Source organism: Panthera onca, chromosome F1 (genome assembly GCF_046562875.1).
Source record: "Panthera onca isolate mPanOnc1 chromosome F1, mPanOnc1 haplotype 2, whole genome shotgun sequence".
Lineage (NCBI taxonomy): Eukaryota > Metazoa > Chordata > Mammalia > Carnivora > Felidae > Panthera > Panthera onca.
This window is the reverse complement of record NC_138355.1, coordinates 13,726,389-13,745,677: the sequence shown is the minus strand read 5'-3', so window position 1 is coordinate 13,745,677 and position 19,289 is coordinate 13,726,389. Positions and strand designations below refer to the sequence as shown.

Genomic DNA, 19,289 nt, shown 5'->3' with positions numbered 1-19,289 from the left:
TAGTCATTAATGTGATAATACAGGAGCCTAAAAGCTACCGCAAAAATATTTGGTTGGACTACTAACATTTTCTGTTTACGTTCCATGTTTATTTTTTGTTTTGACCATTTGAAAATCTCATTCTTTCCTGGTAGTAGTTAATATTTACAATTTCATGATTTTCTCCCCATCTCATAGGAGTTTCTTTCAATTCTTTAGATGTGCTCCACACTCTTTCTCCTCCGGGACTTCGAAAAATGCTACATACCCTTTACTTTGCCTGGAATATTTGTCCCTGCTCTCTCTGAGGAAGTGATATTTAATCCACCGCTTACAAAGACCTGAAGGATAAGCAAAGTGATCCTAACGAAGAGTGAGGATGGGAGGGGGACAGCATGATGATAAAGATCCTGAGGTGGAAAAGAGTTTGACATGCCCCCAAATTCAAAAAGGGCCAGAGTGGATGGAATGGACACAGAAGGAGAAAATACTGTGAATGAGCCTGGAAAGAAGCTTGAGATCAGATCACCCGGGGGGCTGCGTGTCGTATTTCTGATCTGAACGTATTCCTACAAGTGAACTTTCTAGGTCGGAGGGGAGTAAGGGCGTGGAACTCAGTTTCACACCTAGGCTTCACCATTCATCAGCTGCATGAGCCGGGGCGAGCTATTACGAATAAATAACCGACTTTCTGGAGGGTTGGAGCTCATCGGGAAACATCTGTGAAATGACTAGTATGGGGCCTGACACATTACAGCTACTCTAGAAACGATGGCCGCTGTTATTATTAAATAATAGGTAATACCCAACATATGAAGACATTTAATTCGTGAAATCAGTGAAGAACAACAAACGCTGTCTTGTTTGATAAATGTACTTTGTTTACAATGGATACTGGATCTTTCCTGCTGTTACGAACACCGATTATATTCACTTCCTTCTTGAATATTAATTGTAACATATACGATTTTGTGTTTCTTTGGCATTGAACCTCACGGTTTATCATCGAAGACAAAAAGTATTTAAAAACCCATACTGAGGTATCTGTTTCGACCTTCACAGTAGCGTGTAACACTTATTTTTGTCTGGGCTGGGAGTAGCTTTGACCACATCTACCATGAAAGGGTACCTTACTGTAGAACCTAGCGTAAGGTTTACGGTGTGATCCTCCACCCTGAGAAGAGAAGCACAGCTGATAGAAGTTTTTAAGTGACTCTGTCTTTTCATCTGGACGCTTTTCAATAAATTTGGTTCATGAGGAAGTAAGTTTACTGTACTAAGATCCAGGGTTCACAGAACCCCTAGCTCGGGAATTACATTGCCCTCGTTTTGTGGTTAAAGGAAACTGTCCAAATCACTTTGAAGCAGATCGTAAATAACAGCATGTTTTTCAAACGTAACAATGGTTCGAATAATACAATGACAGTCCTTACCAGCTCTGATATGATTCAGTGAAGCCAGCATCCTCAACATGAAAGAGGCTGGGACTGTGATGGTGTTTCTAGTCTCCTCCAGCATGAGTTCGTTTCGAGTTATAACCTGAGGCAAGTTAAACAACCAGGTCAGAAGCAATGAAGTAACTACACGTTCCCATGAAGAGTAGGAGAACAGTAAAAAAATTAGCACGTCCTAAGAGGAATTACTTCATTCTTTCCATGTACGCTGTGTATATTTCCACCCTAAGGCTACTCGATGCCAGGTAATTAACTTGCAGTGAGGGAGGAACATCACAGAACGCTACTCTTTCAACTGGCAGCAAAGAGAAAGGTCACACTTTGAGGCTACTTAAAACATTCAAGAATTCAATGAATTTTTTCTTGTAACTTGTTTCCCCGAGCAGTCTACCTTGTATCTGCTCATTATGTTCCCCTACGGCAGAGCTGATGCTCTTAGTGACGGAGGGGTGTGAAATTACTATCCCTGGGTCATTTGGATCTCTGGAGAAAACGTTACCTGGACTGAGGCAAAGTAACCTTGAAAAATAAAGTTTTGGATTAAGAGTTACCAATGAATTGTATCTTAAGTACCAAGAACAGGACTAAATGATTACCCATAAACACCTAGGAATCTACTATACAGTCATGAGCAAAGGGGGAAAAAGAAAGAGGGAACCGCAAAGCGTGTGGCAAAGGAAAAAAGAAAGAAAGGAAAGCATGAGAGTAAGAGAAAGATGCTAATGTCATCAATGGTTCCCCAGCGATTTACACACTTTCAACTCATGGGGCACCCCCAGGGCCCTTTATAATCTTGCCCCAGGGAGCTGCTTTCTTACCCACTCACCCCTGGTTCGTTACTTACCTACCTTAGGACACCTTGGAACATGCTGATCCTTCATCTCAAGTGCTCCTTAGCTCCCTGTCTGCCTGGTGAACTCTGTCCAATTTGTACTTCCTCTGCAAAGACTCCCCCATCCCATCTACCCCATTTATAAGCACCTCTGCTCCTTGTCACAGGCTTCCAGAACACTGTGTTGTGTGCCTCCCTACATTCTGGCTGACTGCTCACAAGTCTGTCTTTCCCACCAGCCTAAAAGCTCTGAGGGAAGGTTTATTTTTATTATTTTTTAAAATGTTTATTTATTTTTGAGACAGAGAGAGACGGAGCATGAACAGGGGAGGAGCAGAGAGAGAGAGGGAGACACAGAATCTGAAGCAGGCTCCAGGCTCCGAGCTGTCAGCACAGAGCCCAACGCGGGGCTCGAACTCATGGACCATGAGATCGTGACCTGAGCCGAAGTCGGACGCTTAACCGACTGAGCCACCCAGGTGCCCGGGAAGGTTTATTTTTTAAAATTCATTAGGGCGCCTGGGTGGCTCAGTCGGCTGGGCATCCGACTTTGGCTCAGGTCATGATCTCGCAAGTTTGTGGGTTCAAGGCCTGCGTTGGGCTCTGTGCAGACAGCTCAGAGCCTGGAGCCTGCTTCGGATTCTGTGTCTCCCTCTCCCTCTGCCCTCCCCGGCTTGCGCTCTGTCTCTCTCTCTCTCTCTCTCTCTCTCTCTCTCTCAAAAATAAACAATAAAAAAAAGTTAAAAAAAATAAAAATAAAAAAAAAAAATTCAGCACTGTGCCTGACATAGAAGTTATAAATGTCTACTAGAAAGCAGATGTGGGAACTGTGCCGTGAACTGTCAACCCCGGTCTAGAGCTCTGGCTTTCTAACTAACATTTCTCAGTAATGGACCCTCACTTTATGTTTTTAAGAGAATGCAGCATCTACTTGAGCTGCATTCACAGAATGCAGAAACTCACAGAAACTCAACCAATCAGTCAGGAGCTGACTGATTAATGCCATGGACCCTTATTTTCACAAGAAATCTTCTATGAAAACCCACTAATAAAAACCCCAGCTGAAGTTAGGGAGGAAAAGCCCAGAATTCAGTGTTTGTGTCATCCACCTTCCCTCTTCTCATCCCACAAAAAACCTACAGCTTCACACAACCCAGCTTGAAAGCTGTTGGTTTAACAAGGAGCTGAAGAAATCTAAAATATAACAAAAAGGAAAAGATTCTCCAGTCATTTGTTCTGCTACTTATTTGGCTGTGATTATGGAGGACAGCCAGAGTAAAACTATTTTCTTAAAAGGACAGAAGGTTTTTTAAATGACTCTTCATTGCAAAAGCACAGTCAATCTGTTTTTCTTAAACTATAATACACTTAATCTGGTATTACCGATGAACAGTATTACAATTATCAAAATACCCTGATTTTTACTTCTCTAGTATTATAGGCATGTTATTGCTTCTTTTTCTTAAAATTCGACCTCCTCAATTAAATAAACTTGTTTATGTTACCAACTAATAATGAGCTGATGGGAGTCTTCTTAAGAAAGCATTTCAGGAATAAAGTGACATACACTCATTATAATAAGTAGAAGTAAAAAACTTACTTCATCAGCAAGTTTTCGGTTAAAAATCCTGGACTCTTCTAGTGGTGACCAGATCTTTATGTCATAATCTATGCCAGATGAGGCTAGAACTAGAAATAAAATGTGCATATTAATATAAAGCATAAAAACAAGCCATTAAGACATGCATATGTGTTATATATTATGCATGTATATATACGCATGTATGTATATGCATATACACATATGTACATGTACAGCAAAACTGAGCTGGAATGGAAATTGTACTGATATATTTGTTAACTGAAAATATGATTCTGAAGATTTTCTAAAAGTTACCCTGGAATATAATTTTAAGACTATCTTGAAATCACTCAAATTTCTTTCTTTTCCATCGCTCTTTTATGAGAAACGTGGGCAGTGTCAAATAGAAGGCAAGAACGAGCCAAGCTCTCTCGTTCTGGTACATTAACTTGGCCACGTGAAGACTAAAAAGGCTTGGAGATTGAGTTTGGGGAAGTAATGCAAAGTTCAGTCAGCCAAAGCTCTTGCAACTGATAATACTTAGAGGAAATATTAGCAGGATAAACTATCTCCCCATACTTTCTGTCAAAAGGAGGTTCTAAGTGTTTTTTGATTGAAACCCAATGAGAGTCATAACGGACTCGAGTGGCTGCCTTCTAGGATAATATGCATTATTTTTATATTAAAAACTAGCACAAAACTGGAGCTGATGTACAGATTTCTAGCCTTTGCCTTATAAACGGCCATCTTACTTGGGTCAAACGGATGTGGCTGCAGGCAGTTTACCACATGATTATCAGCTTCCAGAAGCATTAAATGCTCAGCAGTGTGACGATCCCAGATGAAGATATGGCCACAATCAGAACCACTCATTACAAAATTAGCACCCCAGAAATTGGCTTCTTTTATCTAAGGGTTTAGAAAAAGGAAATAAGAAGAAAACTCAAATCAGAGTTATTAAAACAAAGACTTATTCTATTCTGCAACTGAAAATATTAGAAAATAATAAAAAACTAGAAGAGAATCTTTGTCTTCTATTACTTTAAAAATGATACAGATTTTTCAGCAAGCATGATATGGCACTAAGTAATGAAAAGTTCCCCATGAACACAGAGATTCTGCTCTGTTCAATGCTGTATTTATAGGGCCTAAAACAGTACTTGGCGACACTAGGTGCTGAATTAGTAACTGCTAAATGAATGAATGGGATTTCTGGGACTGGGCAGTGTAATGGAAACTTCTATATATGTTGCTGACCTTTCCAAAAATGGTTCCATTTTAGGTTCATAATAAAAACAGTTCATAGAAAAAAACGAATAGTTCCTTTTTCTATTTTGCTTTATGATAAAAGAACAAAAAGTACCAATCTTTTTATTAGCTATTCTCCCGCAACTGAGAAAGGATATAGCGTATTTACTTTTATGAAGCAACGAGACAAAGGAATAGGACATACTGGAATGGTTGTGACGCCATATGGATGATTTTGAATAAACCATCCAAAAATCTTTGTAGTTCAGGATTTTTTCGATCATTTCATCAGTAGCTGCCACTTTGCTATTTTTGCCAAAACAAAAGGGGAAGCCAGTTTTGTTGTTGCTTAGCGCTACTGTTATATTTACTTTTCTTTTTTTTCATTCCTATCCCCAATGGTTTTCATCTAAAATTTTAACCACAAGGTGTAAGAAGTGTGCACTGATCGCTTCTATTGATAATAAGCATTCAGTTTAGAATGATTAAATCGATACTACCAAGGATACCTACAGAGAGAGCTAATTATCTCCCTACCCCAAATAACTTTTTTGTTAAGGAAGCTCTACACACAACGTGTGGCTTGAACTCAGGACACCAATATCAAGAGTCACACATTCTACCGAATGAGCAGGTATTCCCACAATGTAACTTTTTGCCTTTACTCTGAAGAGTAGATTAAAACTAATTCTATAGGTACTTTTGGATAACTCAATGAATGTATGAGGACAACCCTTTCTAAATATGAATGGTTCAGAGTTAACAGTTATGCTGATCATCTTGCAAGATCTTCTTAATATGACACTGGGTATATAGACTTGTGGATTGTAAGACTTGCACAGATCTTAGAGATCATCTGGTCTATTCTTATTTCATAAAGGCGGACACTAAAGTCTAGAGAGACAAAGTGACTAAAGCAAATCTTCACTTGTCAATCTTAAGAGTTGTAATTAAAGTCACTGGACTACATTTTGCAATGAGCCTGGATTTCATATATCTAAATCTTCCTCTCCAAACCAACAAAGGGTGCTAATACAAGCTAAAAACAAAAAAAAAATCTACTAGGCCGGTAGACAGCAAGTGTGAGAAAGCAAGAAAGACACAACTGTTACTTGTACCAGCTAAAAAATTTTCAATTCTACAATATTTCCTCAGTAGGGCAGAGTTTTCTTTAAACAGTAAGTGTCTGGCAATATATTCTAGGACTAAAAGAACCAAGTTTGGGTAAAGAGGTGACTGCTCAGGTACAATAACGCTATCCTGGAAGCACACTGGCAACATAGGAAGATCACCGTTATGGAAAAACATTCCCAGTCTGAATCTGCAATTTGTCCAAAGAGTGCCATGAGCATTTGGTACCATTGTCCTGGAGTTGCGATGGCCCTTATAAACCATCTTTACTAGTGGCCTTCTAATGTTCAAAGTATCCAATTCTTCCATTTCTTTCCTTTCTTTTCTCCGCCTGAAGAACTCCTGAATGCGGGCAACAGCAGAGCGTCTACGAATTCCATATTAAAAGAAAAAACAAAAATAAATGAAAAACAAAAATCCACAGGCCACTACAGAGTGAAAACGAGGAACATTAAAATACGGTAAAGTCTAGAAAACATTTAAACTGAACATTATCTCAATAGGGCATCCCCAACCGAAGCATAAAAAGGCAAACACAACAGTGAGACTACATCAGCCTAGTCGAGTTACTAAAAATATTTTAGTGAAAAGATCACTTAGAAATTTGGTACTGGTTGAGAGTAAAGGAAATCGCATGCGGCACACTGCTTTTGAAAGGGCTATTTTGTAAAAACGTAATATAGACAAAATTAATAGGCAACTTATTACAAATATAACAAATCCTATTCAGTATCATTTTTCTTCTCCATATTAGGAAATGTAAAGGCATAAAGAGAAACGAGGAGAAACAAAGGGTAACATATAATAGGGGGTAAACTTGTTTTGAGTGTTTGTTCACGATGTTCCCAGCAAAGAACAGACTAGTCAAAAAAAGAGAACAGTAATATATATATACAATAAAACAAGGACTTTCGGATGGATTCTATTCCATATGGAGTCCATATTAGAGTATAGATTTGGAGCTAATGAGGCAGACTCTCCTCTCCTCAGAACTGAGCTGGTTACAGAGCTGGAGACTGAAGAATAATGGGTTCTCTTTAAGGCTAATTTAATTATTAGAAGAAACTTTTCCTAACATATGATATACTTGGTAAGTTTGTTAGTTTTGTTATTCAAAACACTGTCTTTTGGAGCACCTGGGTGGCTTAGTCGGGTAAGCGTCTGACTTCAGCTCAGGCCATGATCTCGCAGTCCGTGGGTTCGAGCCCTGCATCAGGCTCTATGCTGACCAGCTCAGAGCCTAGAGCCTGCTTCAGATTCTGTGTCTCCCTCTCTCTCTGCCCCTCCCCAGCTTGCTCTCTGTCTCCCCATCTCTCTCAAAAATATTCTATTTTGACATGTAATAGACCAAAAAGTTCTACAAATCAGTAAGAAAAATGAACACTGCAACAGAAAAATAGGCAAAGGACAGGAGCAGGGAAACTATAGAAGAAATGAATAGTCAGCAAATGTACAAAAGGATACCGAGACTCACTTATAATAAGATAAAAATAAAAAAAAATTGAGGGGCGCCTGGATGGCTCAGTTGGTTGGGTGTCCAACTTCAGCTGAGGTCATAATCTCCCAGTTTGTGGGTTCAAGCCCCACATCAGGCTCTGTGCTGACAGCTCTGAGCCTGGAGCCTGCTTCGGATTCTGTGTCTCCCCTTCTCTCTGCCCCTCCCCTGCTCACATTGTCTCTCTCTCTCAAAAATAAATAAAAACATTAAAAAAAAAAAACTGACTTCTTTGTACATCTACCAGATCAAAAAGATTTTAATGTCTACCAGACTGCCAGGAGTACAGAAAACAAACGCTATGGCAGGGGTCTGGAAGTGGTTCTATATATATAACAAAAACAGAGTGAACTCCTTCACTGCAAATTTTTCATTGAAGAACACATACATGGGAAGGCATAAAATCCTAAGTGTGTAGCACAATGCATTTTCACAAATGAAACAAGCCCATGTAACCAGCACCAGAATGGAGCAACAGAGCATAACCAGAGTTCCAGAATTCTCCTAGTGCTTCATTCCCACCATCGCTCTGCCCTTAAAGGAAACCACTATTCTGACTTCGAACAGTATGAATGACCTCTGCACGTTTGTGAACACTAATTAAATGGAATCAGAGGAGATATATTTTTGTGTCTAGTTTCTTTAGCTCAACATTATGTTTGTAAGATTCATCCATGTTGTCTTATTTCGCTGTAGTAACTCATCCCCTTTGCTGTCAACTACTACTTTATAAATATATTATAACTTATGTATTCATTCAACTGTTGGCGGACACTGGGCTGTTCACAGTTTTTGATTACTGAGTTAGTGCTACCATCAGTGTCGGCTCATGTCCTTGGCAAACCTATGTACCTATTTCTGCTGGGTATATATCTAGGTGTAAAACGGCCGGACCAGAGCATGTGCATATGTTCACCTTTAATAGAAACTTTCAAACAATTTTCCAAAGTGGGTACACCAAGTTATACTCCCACCAGCAATATACTGAGTTCCTGTTCACTACAAATTAAATAGTATCTATTAAAATTTTAAATGAATTTGCTTTGATGCAATTTTACTTTTAAAGAATGTATACTGTACAAAACTTAAGCAAATATACAAACATATATACATGTATACATATATATGTGTAATATAAGTTTTTGCTGTACTACTTTGAGAAAGATTGGAAATAATCTAAATTTTATGTGGAAAGGATAGATTAAATAATGTTACATCCATACATTGGAATATTTACACCACCATTAAAAAAGATAAGGAAGATCCATAAAATAACCACATGAATAATGTTGGTATTATACTGCCGAAACTGTAACATAGGTTAATGAATAATTCTTAGAGAAAAAATTCTATATATGCATAGAAAGGGCCTAGAAAACGGACACCAAATTGTAACACGTTTGTTTTTTTTTTTTTTAACATTTATTTATTTTTGAGACAGAGACAGAGCATGAATGGGGGAGGGTCAGAGAGAGGGAGACACAGAATCTGAAACAGGCTCCAGGCTCCGAGCTGTCAGCACAGAGCCCGATGCGGGGCTCGAACTCACTGACCGCGAGATCATGACCTGAGCCGAAGTCGGCCGCTTAACCGACTGAGCCACCCAGGTGCCCCTGTAACACGTTTTTAAAACAATTATGTAACAATTTTGTACTCCCACTTTTATAATAAAAAGGTATTTTCTTTTTTATAAAAGGATATACCATAAGTTATACAGGCTTATTTAAAAGTGCTTTAAAAACTTTATCCTATGCTTTGTATATCTAATAAAAGGGGGCACAGGGATACACATAACATTTTAGAATCAGATATAATTAGAAACTGCCAGGCAAAAAGATGACATATTTAGCTTATTACGATTTTCTGACTGGGAGCTCTCAAACACTCTCAAAAAAAACCCACAATTAATATGTTGGATCTTTCTTTTTTCCTGAATTGGAAGAAAAGTCACTCTGAATCAGTTAAAAATATATGATTAGCAAAAAACCAATAAAGAAAAAGACTCTTTTGCTAACAAAGCAGAATATCAGGTAGCAGTGGAAACAGCAATGACCTTGCCAACAAACCAAGGGCCTCAGAGCTATAAATGAAAAATAAATTATATGACAAATTATGAATTTAGATAGAAGCTCAAATTACTTAAAACAAAATGTGTGGGCAAAGTTATAAAGCTAAATGATTAATGAAGTGGTAATAATAAAGAACTAGTAAAGACAGTACCGGATCAAAAATGTTCATTTCATTTAAAAGTTAGCTCTAGAATATGGTCTAATTTACTGCTTAGTGTTTGTTTGATCTGACCATCCTGATTTCAAAATCTGGATGTCAAGTTATATGGTTTGTATTATATAGTTCTGATCTAAAATTAGGGCACCTGCCACCATGTCACTACAGGAAAACTATCTAAGAGAAAAAGCTTCAAGTGCAGAAATTTCAAATTAGAGAATAAAAAGTAACTGTGGATGCCATATCTACATATACAATCAGGTAATGTCCAACTCAGCTGACATTTCTAAAGAAATGATCTTAGAAAGAATACACTGAAACAACTTTCCTAGAGGATATTTCACAGGAAACATTGAAAAAATATTGGTCATTGAAAATCATTTGTACTTTATTACTTTGCAAATTTGATCAAATGAAAATCAAAATGACACATACATATGAAGAACGCCAATCAGCAAACAAATATTTATTAAAAGCCTACCATTTGCAAAGTTGTTTGGGGGAATATCAGCTATTCTTTTATAAGAGCTTAGGCTAGTTTTGGAGCACAGTTTAAAAGTCATAAAAGGCATTATAAAGTTAAATAAGCATATGCAATTTCAGAAGTGAACAGTAAAATAATAATAATGAGTATAAATCCAAACCCAATGGGAAAAAAAATAAAGAAAAAGGCAAAACCAAAAAAAAGGATAAAAACCTTAATTCCAAAAAAGGCAAGAAAGTAAAAAAATAAATAAATAAAACAGGATAATTAGAAGACGTTGGAAAGTTTAAATACAGCCATAATGATAGTAGATTTAAATAGACTAAATTCACCAATGGAGAAAAAAGAGAATGTCTAGGATACACCTCAAGTATGAGGACAAGGAAAAGCTTCAAGTGAAAGGGTCTTACACAAATACTAATCAAATGAAAGGTGGCTTAGCTACATTAATATCAGACAAAACAGATGAGGATAAAAAGCATTAAGCATTAGATGAGGATAAAAAGCATTAAGAATAGAGACGATTACTAATACATAAGAAGTTCAATTTACCAGGAAGATATAACAATTTAACATATATGCACTCAGTAGCCTCAAAAATGCATTTTAAAAGAAAATGACATAACTGCAAGGAGAATGAGACAAATCTTCCAATACAGTGAAGACTTTAACACACCTCTCTCGCTACTTTGTAAGTCAAGCTGACAAAACCACACAAACAGCAAAGATATAAATTTTAACACAATGAACAGTCTTGATCTAATGGTCACATATGAAATTCCACATTAAAAATTAGAGTAATATTCTTTTCAAGGGCCCATGAAAGATTTACGAATTTGACATGTACAAGGCCACAAAGGCAGTTTCTACAAATTTCAAAGAATGCATCTAACACCAACTACATTCTCTGATCACAAGTCAGATGTTAATGAAAAAAAAAACTAAATTTTTACAACTTTAATTTAGAAAAAAAAGAAAAAAAACTATAAAGTAATCTCAAAGAAAATAGAAGAAAGGAAATGATAAAGAGAGAAAAAGGAGAAATAAAAAACAGAAAGAATAACAATATAGAGTTCCGCCATGACGATGAAGAAAAAATTAAGGGGGTTTAAATAAATAATGTTATGAATAAAAAGGTCATTATAACTCAAGACAGTAGAAATGAAATAGACAATAAAAATACTATAATAACAAATTTCCAAACTTAGATGAATTGACACATTTTTTAAAAACCTCTTAAAACTGACTAAAGAAGAAAGAGATCATGCAAATAGTCTACAGCTATTAAAGAAGTAAAATAATACTTAAAAACCATCTCCAAAAGAAAAAAACTAGGTCCAGCTGGTGTTATAGGTATAATCTACTAAACTTTTAAAGAAAAGATCATTCCAACCTTATACAAACTCTACCAGGGAAAGGAAAAATAGGAAATATTTTTCTCTACTTATGTTTAGTGTAACTTTTTACCAAAAATAGGATGAGGAAAATATAAGAAAAAAATTTCATTCCAAATATAGATACAAAAATCCTTCGCAAAATATCAGCAAATCAAATCCACCAATGTATCAGAAAGATAATACATCATGATCAAGTTAGGTTTATCCCAGGAATACAAAGATTGTTTAACTCAGTTCTGTATGTAAGGATCTTGAAAGTCCTTACTCCAAACTCACAAGTAAAAAGCTGAACAGACTGAAAAATCAACAACTCTTCTTGGATCTGTAAGATCCAAGATCCAAGGGGAGGACACAGGGCAAATTGCTATCCCTAAGACTGGAGAGAAAAACAGGCAAACAGGGAGTCATAGCTTAGCAAAGAAGAGACTTGAAGGTAAGAACACCTGAACTGTGATTGAGGGACTGCTGGAGGCTCAGTGTGGACAGCTCTAAGAGTTAAAAACGCCAGGGGAACCCAGTCATAGGGTGCCCCCCACCCCCAAAATTTTCAGATTTACCTCCAGGAGCCAGACCAGATTGCCACACTAAATACTGGAGAAAAATCCCCTTGAGTTTCTGGCAGGGAGAGGGTAAGAGGAAGTATTCTGAAATATGCCAGAGCATTCTCTTCTTCTTATAAGGTCTGCTCTTAGTGGAAACTAGTTAACCAGAGTCCAATGTGCTGGGGCACTATCAGAGTCCAACTAACCTAGGGGAGGGAAATAGCCAACTACAGCTCTCTACAGGATGACCCTGGTCATCCTAGCCCACCTAAAGGGAAAGAAAAAAATAACCTAATGAACACTTGCAAAGTCCAGAGATGTATGTTCACTAAAAGACTGAGAACGAATCATAAGATTAAGAATGCTTCCTCTCCCCCACGCCTTACAACCACATTGCTAAAGGTTTAGAGCAGTTCCTTTTACACAGAACGCTATACACATTTGAAGAGACAGAGAAAGCATCAGAACCAGACATGACAGGGATGTTGGAATTATCAGACCAGGAATTTAAAACAATTATGATTTGATTATAATTAATGAAGGGCTCTAATGGATTAGGTACACAACACGCGAGAACAGATGGCCAATGTAAGCAGAACGCTGGAAATCCTAAGAAAGAAGTAAAAAGAAATGCCAGAGATAAAACAAAGCACTGTAACAGAAATGAAGGATGCTTTTGATAGGTTTGTTAATAGACTGGACATGACTGAGAAAAATCCTTGACCTAGAGGATATATCAATAGAATCCTTGAAAACCAAAAAGCAAAGAAAACAAAGACTGGACAAAAACCCAATCAAACCAAATATTCAAGGACTGTGGGATAACTAAATAGATATGACATAAGCGTAATGGGAATACAAGAAGGTGGAGGAAAAAAAAGAAGGGAAATATTTGAAACAATAATGACTGAGAATTTCTACAAATTAATGTCAGACACCAAATCACAGATCCAGGAAGCCTAGAGAACACCAAGCAGGATAAATACCAAAACAAAACAAAACAAACACAAAAAACAAAAAAACAAAAAAAAACCCAGAAAACAACAAAATCAAAAAAACCCAAAGCAAACCAAAACCAAAATCTTATACCTATGCGTATCATTTTTAAAATACAGAAAATCAAAGATTAAAAAAATCCTGGAGGAAGCCAGAGGAAAATAAACATCTTACCTAGAGAGGAAAAAAAAATAAGAATCACATCCAATTTCTCCTCAGAAACTATGAAGCAATAAGGGAACAAAGTAAAATATTTAAAGCACTGACAGGAAAAAAAAAAAAAAAAAAAAAATCACCAACCTAGAATTCTATGCCCTGCAAAATGATCCTTCTTGTGAATGAGAAATAAAGACTTTCTCAAATAAAAGGAAAGGAATTTGTTGCCAGTAGACCTGCCTTGCAAAATTGTTATAGAGAAGAAAAAATATATAAATCAGACATATGGATCTATATAAACAAAGAACATCAAAGAAGGAATAAGTGAAGATTAAAAATAAAAACTTCATTTTTTTAATTAAAAAATTTTTTTTAAATGTTTATTTACTTTTGAGACAGAGAGAGACAGATTGTAAGTGGGCAAGAGAGGGAGACACAGAATCCGAAGGAGGCTCCAGGCTCTGAGCTGTTAGTCCAGAGCCTGACGTGGGGCTCAAACTCACAAACCATGATATCATGACCTGAGCCGAGGTCAGACGCTTAACCAACTGAACCACCCAAGTACCCCTAAACTTTCATTTTTCTTACTCTTAGTTTACCTAACAGATAAGTTTCTTCAAAATAATAATAATAGCAATAATGTATTCCATTATGTACGTTGATGTAATATATCTTATGTGTATATATGCTTATGTATGCTTATATTAAAGTGAAATGAAAGGCAGCAATGATACAAGGGACACAAGAAGGAATCAGGATTTTGTTATCATATAATACTCATGCTACCTGTGAAGTGGTGTAGTATGATTTGAGAGTGGATTGGATTAGTTGTAAATGTACACGGCAAACTCTACGGCAACCACTAAAAAAGATTTAAAAAAGAATTGTAGCTGATATGTTAAGAAAGGAGAGAAAATGGAATCATATAAAATGCTGAATTCAAACCACAAAAGGCAGAAAAAAAGGAAAAGACAAAAAATAGGAACAAAGAATAGAAAACTATAATGAATATGCTAGACATTAATCCAATTATATCAATAGTCACCTTGAATGTCAATGTTCTAAATTACACCAATTAAAAAACAGATTATCAGAATGGATCAAAAAATATGACCCAGCTATCTGTTGTCTACAAGAAATCCACTTAAAAATAAATAAAGAAATCCATTTAAAAATAAATAATTAAAAAAATAAAGAGATTAAAAGTAGGTAAATGTATGGAGAAAAATATCCCATGTTAAATACTAAACAAAAGAAAGCAAGATTAACTATATTTCTTTTGGACAGAGCAGACTTCAAAGTAAGCCAAGTTATCAGGGATAAAGAAGGGCATTAAATAACATCAAGGGAGTCAATTCTCCACGAACAATCTTCAATGTGTATGTGCCTATCTAGAGAGGGTCAAAACACATGAGGAAAAAACTGACAAATGCAAGGAGAAATAAACGAATCCACTACTGTCGTTGGGAGGCTTCAACACCTTTGTCTCAGAAAGGGGCAAATCCGGGAGGCAGACAGTAAAGCCATAGCTGCACTCAACAACTGGTTGAGTTGATCCAACTGATCAACTGGATATAATGGACAACTACTGACTACTTCATGCAACAACAGCAGAATACACATTCTTCTCGAGTTGAACGTACATCAATATACACTACGTTCTGGGTCATAAGACACATGTTAAAGGCTGTTTAATATTAGAACATTTGTAAGTGTATTAGCTGGCTAAAGGAGAAAAAATAGAACTCAATAGATGACGAGTTAGGTGACTGATTAAATCAATACTCGTTCATGATAAAAACTGTTAGTAAACTAGGACAGCCTAGGTAGGGAAGCCCCCTAACCTCATAGGAGGTATCTACAAAACCCCTGAAACACCAGTACAAATAAACTCGTGTAGGCACTTTTTTCAAAATCGGGAGCAAGGTATGATTCTTACTATCCTCATTAACCAATACCCAGTAAGCAATAAGAATGAAAAGGAGGAAAGAAAACTCCTTTTTGGAACGATATGACTGTCTACATAAAAAAGCTTAAAAGAATTTATATGCTAACTAATAAATATAACACAAAAACACTTGGGTAGATATAAGATCATTATATAAATCAACTGCATTTCTAAACACCAGCAACAAACTATCAACAGAGTATGAGTTTAAAAAAAAAAGGGAGGCATAAGTTTAAAAAAATTCATTTACAATGGTAACAAAAATGAAAGTATCTATAAATAAGTTAAAAACCGATATGCAAAACTTGTTCATAGGAAATTATAACCTGTTATAACCTGGGGGCACCTGGGTGGCTCACTCGGTTAAGTGTCTGACTCATGATTTTGGCTCAGGTCATGATCTCATGGTTCACAGCTTCAAGCCCTGGTTCTCTATCTCCCTCTCTCTCTGCCCCTCCCCCATTCATGCCCATGTTCTCTCTTTCTCTCTCTCTAAGTAAACAGAAAAAAATAATAATAACCTGTTACTGAAAGACATTTTTAAACAGCCTAAATAAATGTAGAGATAACTTAATATTGAGAGGATAATTAATTCTCCAAATTTACTTCCAGGTTTATTACAACTATTATCATATTCTGATGACTCATAAGTAGAACTTAATATGTTGATCATAAAACAGACCAAAAGACAAAGAATAGCCAAGTCCCTTCTAAAGAAAAATAAAGAGAAGAGACTTGAAGAGACTTGGAAGACATTAAGATTAAAAAACTAGAGTAATTAAAGAGCGTGGTATTGATGGAGGGGCAAACAAATTGACCAATGGAACAAAACAGAAAGCCCAGATATAGACCTGTGTTTATCTGGAATTCTATAATATGACATAGGTAGGATAGCAGCTCCCTGGGGAAATTCAACATTTAACAAATGAACAGGGAAAATAGGGCTAACTAAATGGGCACACATATACATCATAAATAATCAATTCCAGATGGATTAACACCTTAAATTGTCGAAAGAAAACTTTAAAAGAAAATTTTCAATTTTTTTGAATCCAGGGTAAGGATTTCTTAAACAAAAGGAAGTTATATGCATAAAGAAATGATACAATTCAACTACATTAAAATTAAGAATGGTTTCTCAAGTCAGCTTAAAGTAAAAAAGAAAAAACAAATCACAAACCAGAAAAAATATTTACACACTTATAAATGATAGCAAATTAGTATCAAAAATATATAAAGAATTCCTTAATAAGTAATAAAAGTTAAGACAACACGGAAAAGAAAAACAACTCAATTAAAACAAACCAGTAGAGGGACACCGGTTGGCTCAGTAGGTTAAGTGTTCAACTGTTGATTTCAGCTCAGGTCACGATCTCACATTGTGAGATCGAGCCCTGAGTCAGGCTCTGGCTGAGCATGGAGGCTGCTTGGGTCTCGGTCTCTCTCTCTCTCTCTCTCTCTCTCTCTGTCTTGGTCCCTCTCTCTCTCTCTCTCTCTCTCTTTCTCTCTTGGTCTCTCTCCCCTCTGTCCTCCCCCCACCCACTCTCTCAAAATAAATAAATAAACATTAAAAAAAGAATAAAACAACCCCAGTAGAAAACCAGGTATGGCCAAAAAACAAACGAGAGATGCATAATCTCGTTCTGTAAATACAGAAATGAAAATCAAGACCATGAGATAGCACTGGACACCAAATTTTGCTAACGGTAGCAAATTCAAAAAAAGTGACAAAACCAAGTTTATTATTTTTTTATTTTAGAGAGCAAGTGAGAGAGAGTGGGGCAGAAGGGTAGAGGAAGAGAGTGGGAGAGAGAGAGTGGGGGAGAGAGGGAGAGAATCTTAAGTAGGCTCCATGCTCGGTGCAGAGCCTGGCATGGGGCTCAATCCCACGATCCTGGGATCATGACCTGAGCCCAAATCAAAAGTTGGATGCTCAACCGACTGAGCCACCCAGGGGCCCCTATTTATTTAAAGATTTTATTTTCAAGTAATTTCTACACCCAATGTGAGGCTTGAACTCACAACCCCGAGATCAAGAGTTGCACGCTCTACAGACTGAGCCAGCCAGGCACCCTAACAAAACCAAGTTTTAAAGAAGATGTGGATCAGTGTGATTACTCAGTGACCGCATTAACTTATACTCCCACGTTGGAAGACAATCTAACTTATAAAATCAAAGATTCCATTCCTAGGTATGTACCCCAGAAAAACCCAAGGACACATATTTCAGAATGGTCAAACCAACACTGTTGTTAATAGCACAACTGTAAACAACTGCCAGTTACCAGGAAAAGAGATAAATTATGGATTATTATACAGCAGAAAACAGACTGAGCATCAGCTACACATTACAACATGGGTGAATCTTAATATAATGTTGAGTGAAAAAAATAGCAAGTCCTGGTCTCACATCTAGTATGATGTCCTTTTTTATAAAGTTTAAAAGTGGGTAAAACAATTTAAGTGATATATTGTTTTGGCATTTATGTTCAGGATAATTTTTTGTTTCGAAAGTAAGGCATGATCAACACAACATTCAGGAGAGTGGTTGCCACTGGTGAGGTGGGCAGGAGCACAGAATTGGGAGGTGTATGCATAGATCTAAGTTACTGGTAGTCTCTCAGTTCTTGGCTTGGGTGCTGGGTTTATTGAGATTCACTTACCATTAAATAAATGAAATAAAGAAAAGGAACTAAGCATAAGTCAACAGTGACAGTGTGTCACAAACCAAGAATTAAAAAAAATACAATTCTCCCCTCCTTAGATTAGGTTAAAAGCCCTTAATAATGCCAGTGCCTATGCAAAACTCTATTGCCACAATTACTATTTTATAATTATTTGTATGTGTCTGTGTATCCCACTGAACCAAGAGCTAATGGAGGCTGTAATTTTCATTATCCTTAGATTACCAGCATCTACCACAGAGTTTGGTTCATACACGTTTATTGAATGGATAAAATAAACACAAAACTGATTCATTATAAAAACAAAAACACCTCAAGGTATCAGCCATTTATTTGGGAGACAGCATTTACTAGAAAAAAAATCTACAATGAATCTAACATATAACTGACCTAAGAAAATAAAAACCTAGATTCCTGACTTTATATTTTGATTCCTTCCTCTTCCCCAAGAGTCTTATTTATTTATTTATTTATTTATTTATTTTAATGCTTATTTTTGAGAGAGAGAGAGAGAGAGAGAGCAGGGGAGGGGCAGAGACAGAGGGAGACAGGATCTGAGCATGCTCAGGGCGAACAGTGCAGAGCCTGATGCAGGGCTTGAAACCCACGAACCACAAGATCATGACCTGAGCCAAAGTCAGACATTTAACTGACTGAGCCACCCAGGTGCCCCTGTATTTTATTTTTAATACTGCATAGTCTAGAAAACTATTTCTAAATGGTCAGTAAAATTCTTAAGGTAACTCCAAGTTTAAATTAGGAAGTTATAAAAATCAGAAACAGGGGCGCCTGGGTGGCTCAGTCAGTTAAGCTTCCAACTTTGGCTCAGGTCATGATCTCACAATTCGTGGGTTCGAGCCCCATGCAGGGCTCTGTGCTGGCAGTGTGGAGCTTGCTTGGGATTTTCTCTCTCTTTGGCTCCTCCCCCACTTGTGCTCTCTCTCTCTCAAAATAAATATATAAACTTACAAAAAAAATCAGAAATAGTCTGTAAGCCCTACTAAAAAAAATAAACAAGTTGACACATTTAGTAGTTAGAGGACTAGGCTAAAATATAAGGAGAAATTAAACAGAAACTAAAAATATAAAATGTGAATCACTTTGCCTATTATTTTCAATATGGTTTATCCTTTTA

The 19,289-nt window shown here is 36.7% G+C and overlaps 1 protein-coding gene and 1 long non-coding RNA gene across 8 annotated transcripts in view; one reads left to right on the top strand and one right to left on the bottom strand.

Moving 5' to 3' along the window:
• DCAF6 (DDB1 and CUL4 associated factor 6) overlaps positions 1–19,289 on the bottom strand; it is a 134,590-nt gene that overhangs the window by 6,214 nt on the left and 109,087 nt on the right. For all 7 annotated transcript variants that reach the window (XM_078441159.2, XM_078441160.2, XM_078441161.2 and 4 more), the window contains 4 exons: positions 6,455–6,593; positions 4,600–4,756; positions 3,866–3,954; positions 1,413–1,518 (listed from right to left, as the gene is read on the bottom strand). In XM_078441159.2, the coding sequence (XP_078297285.1) occupies positions 1,413–1,518; positions 3,866–3,954; positions 4,600–4,756; positions 6,455–6,593 (491 nt within the window). The remainder of the gene's footprint in view (positions 1–1,412; positions 1,519–3,865; positions 3,955–4,599; positions 4,757–6,454; positions 6,594–19,289) is intronic.
• Positions 1,512–2,963, top strand: LOC144614915 (uncharacterized). The gene is made up of 2 exons (XR_013553226.2): positions 1,512–2,524; positions 2,757–2,963. It is a non-coding gene; the product is annotated as an uncharacterized LOC144614915 (long non-coding RNA).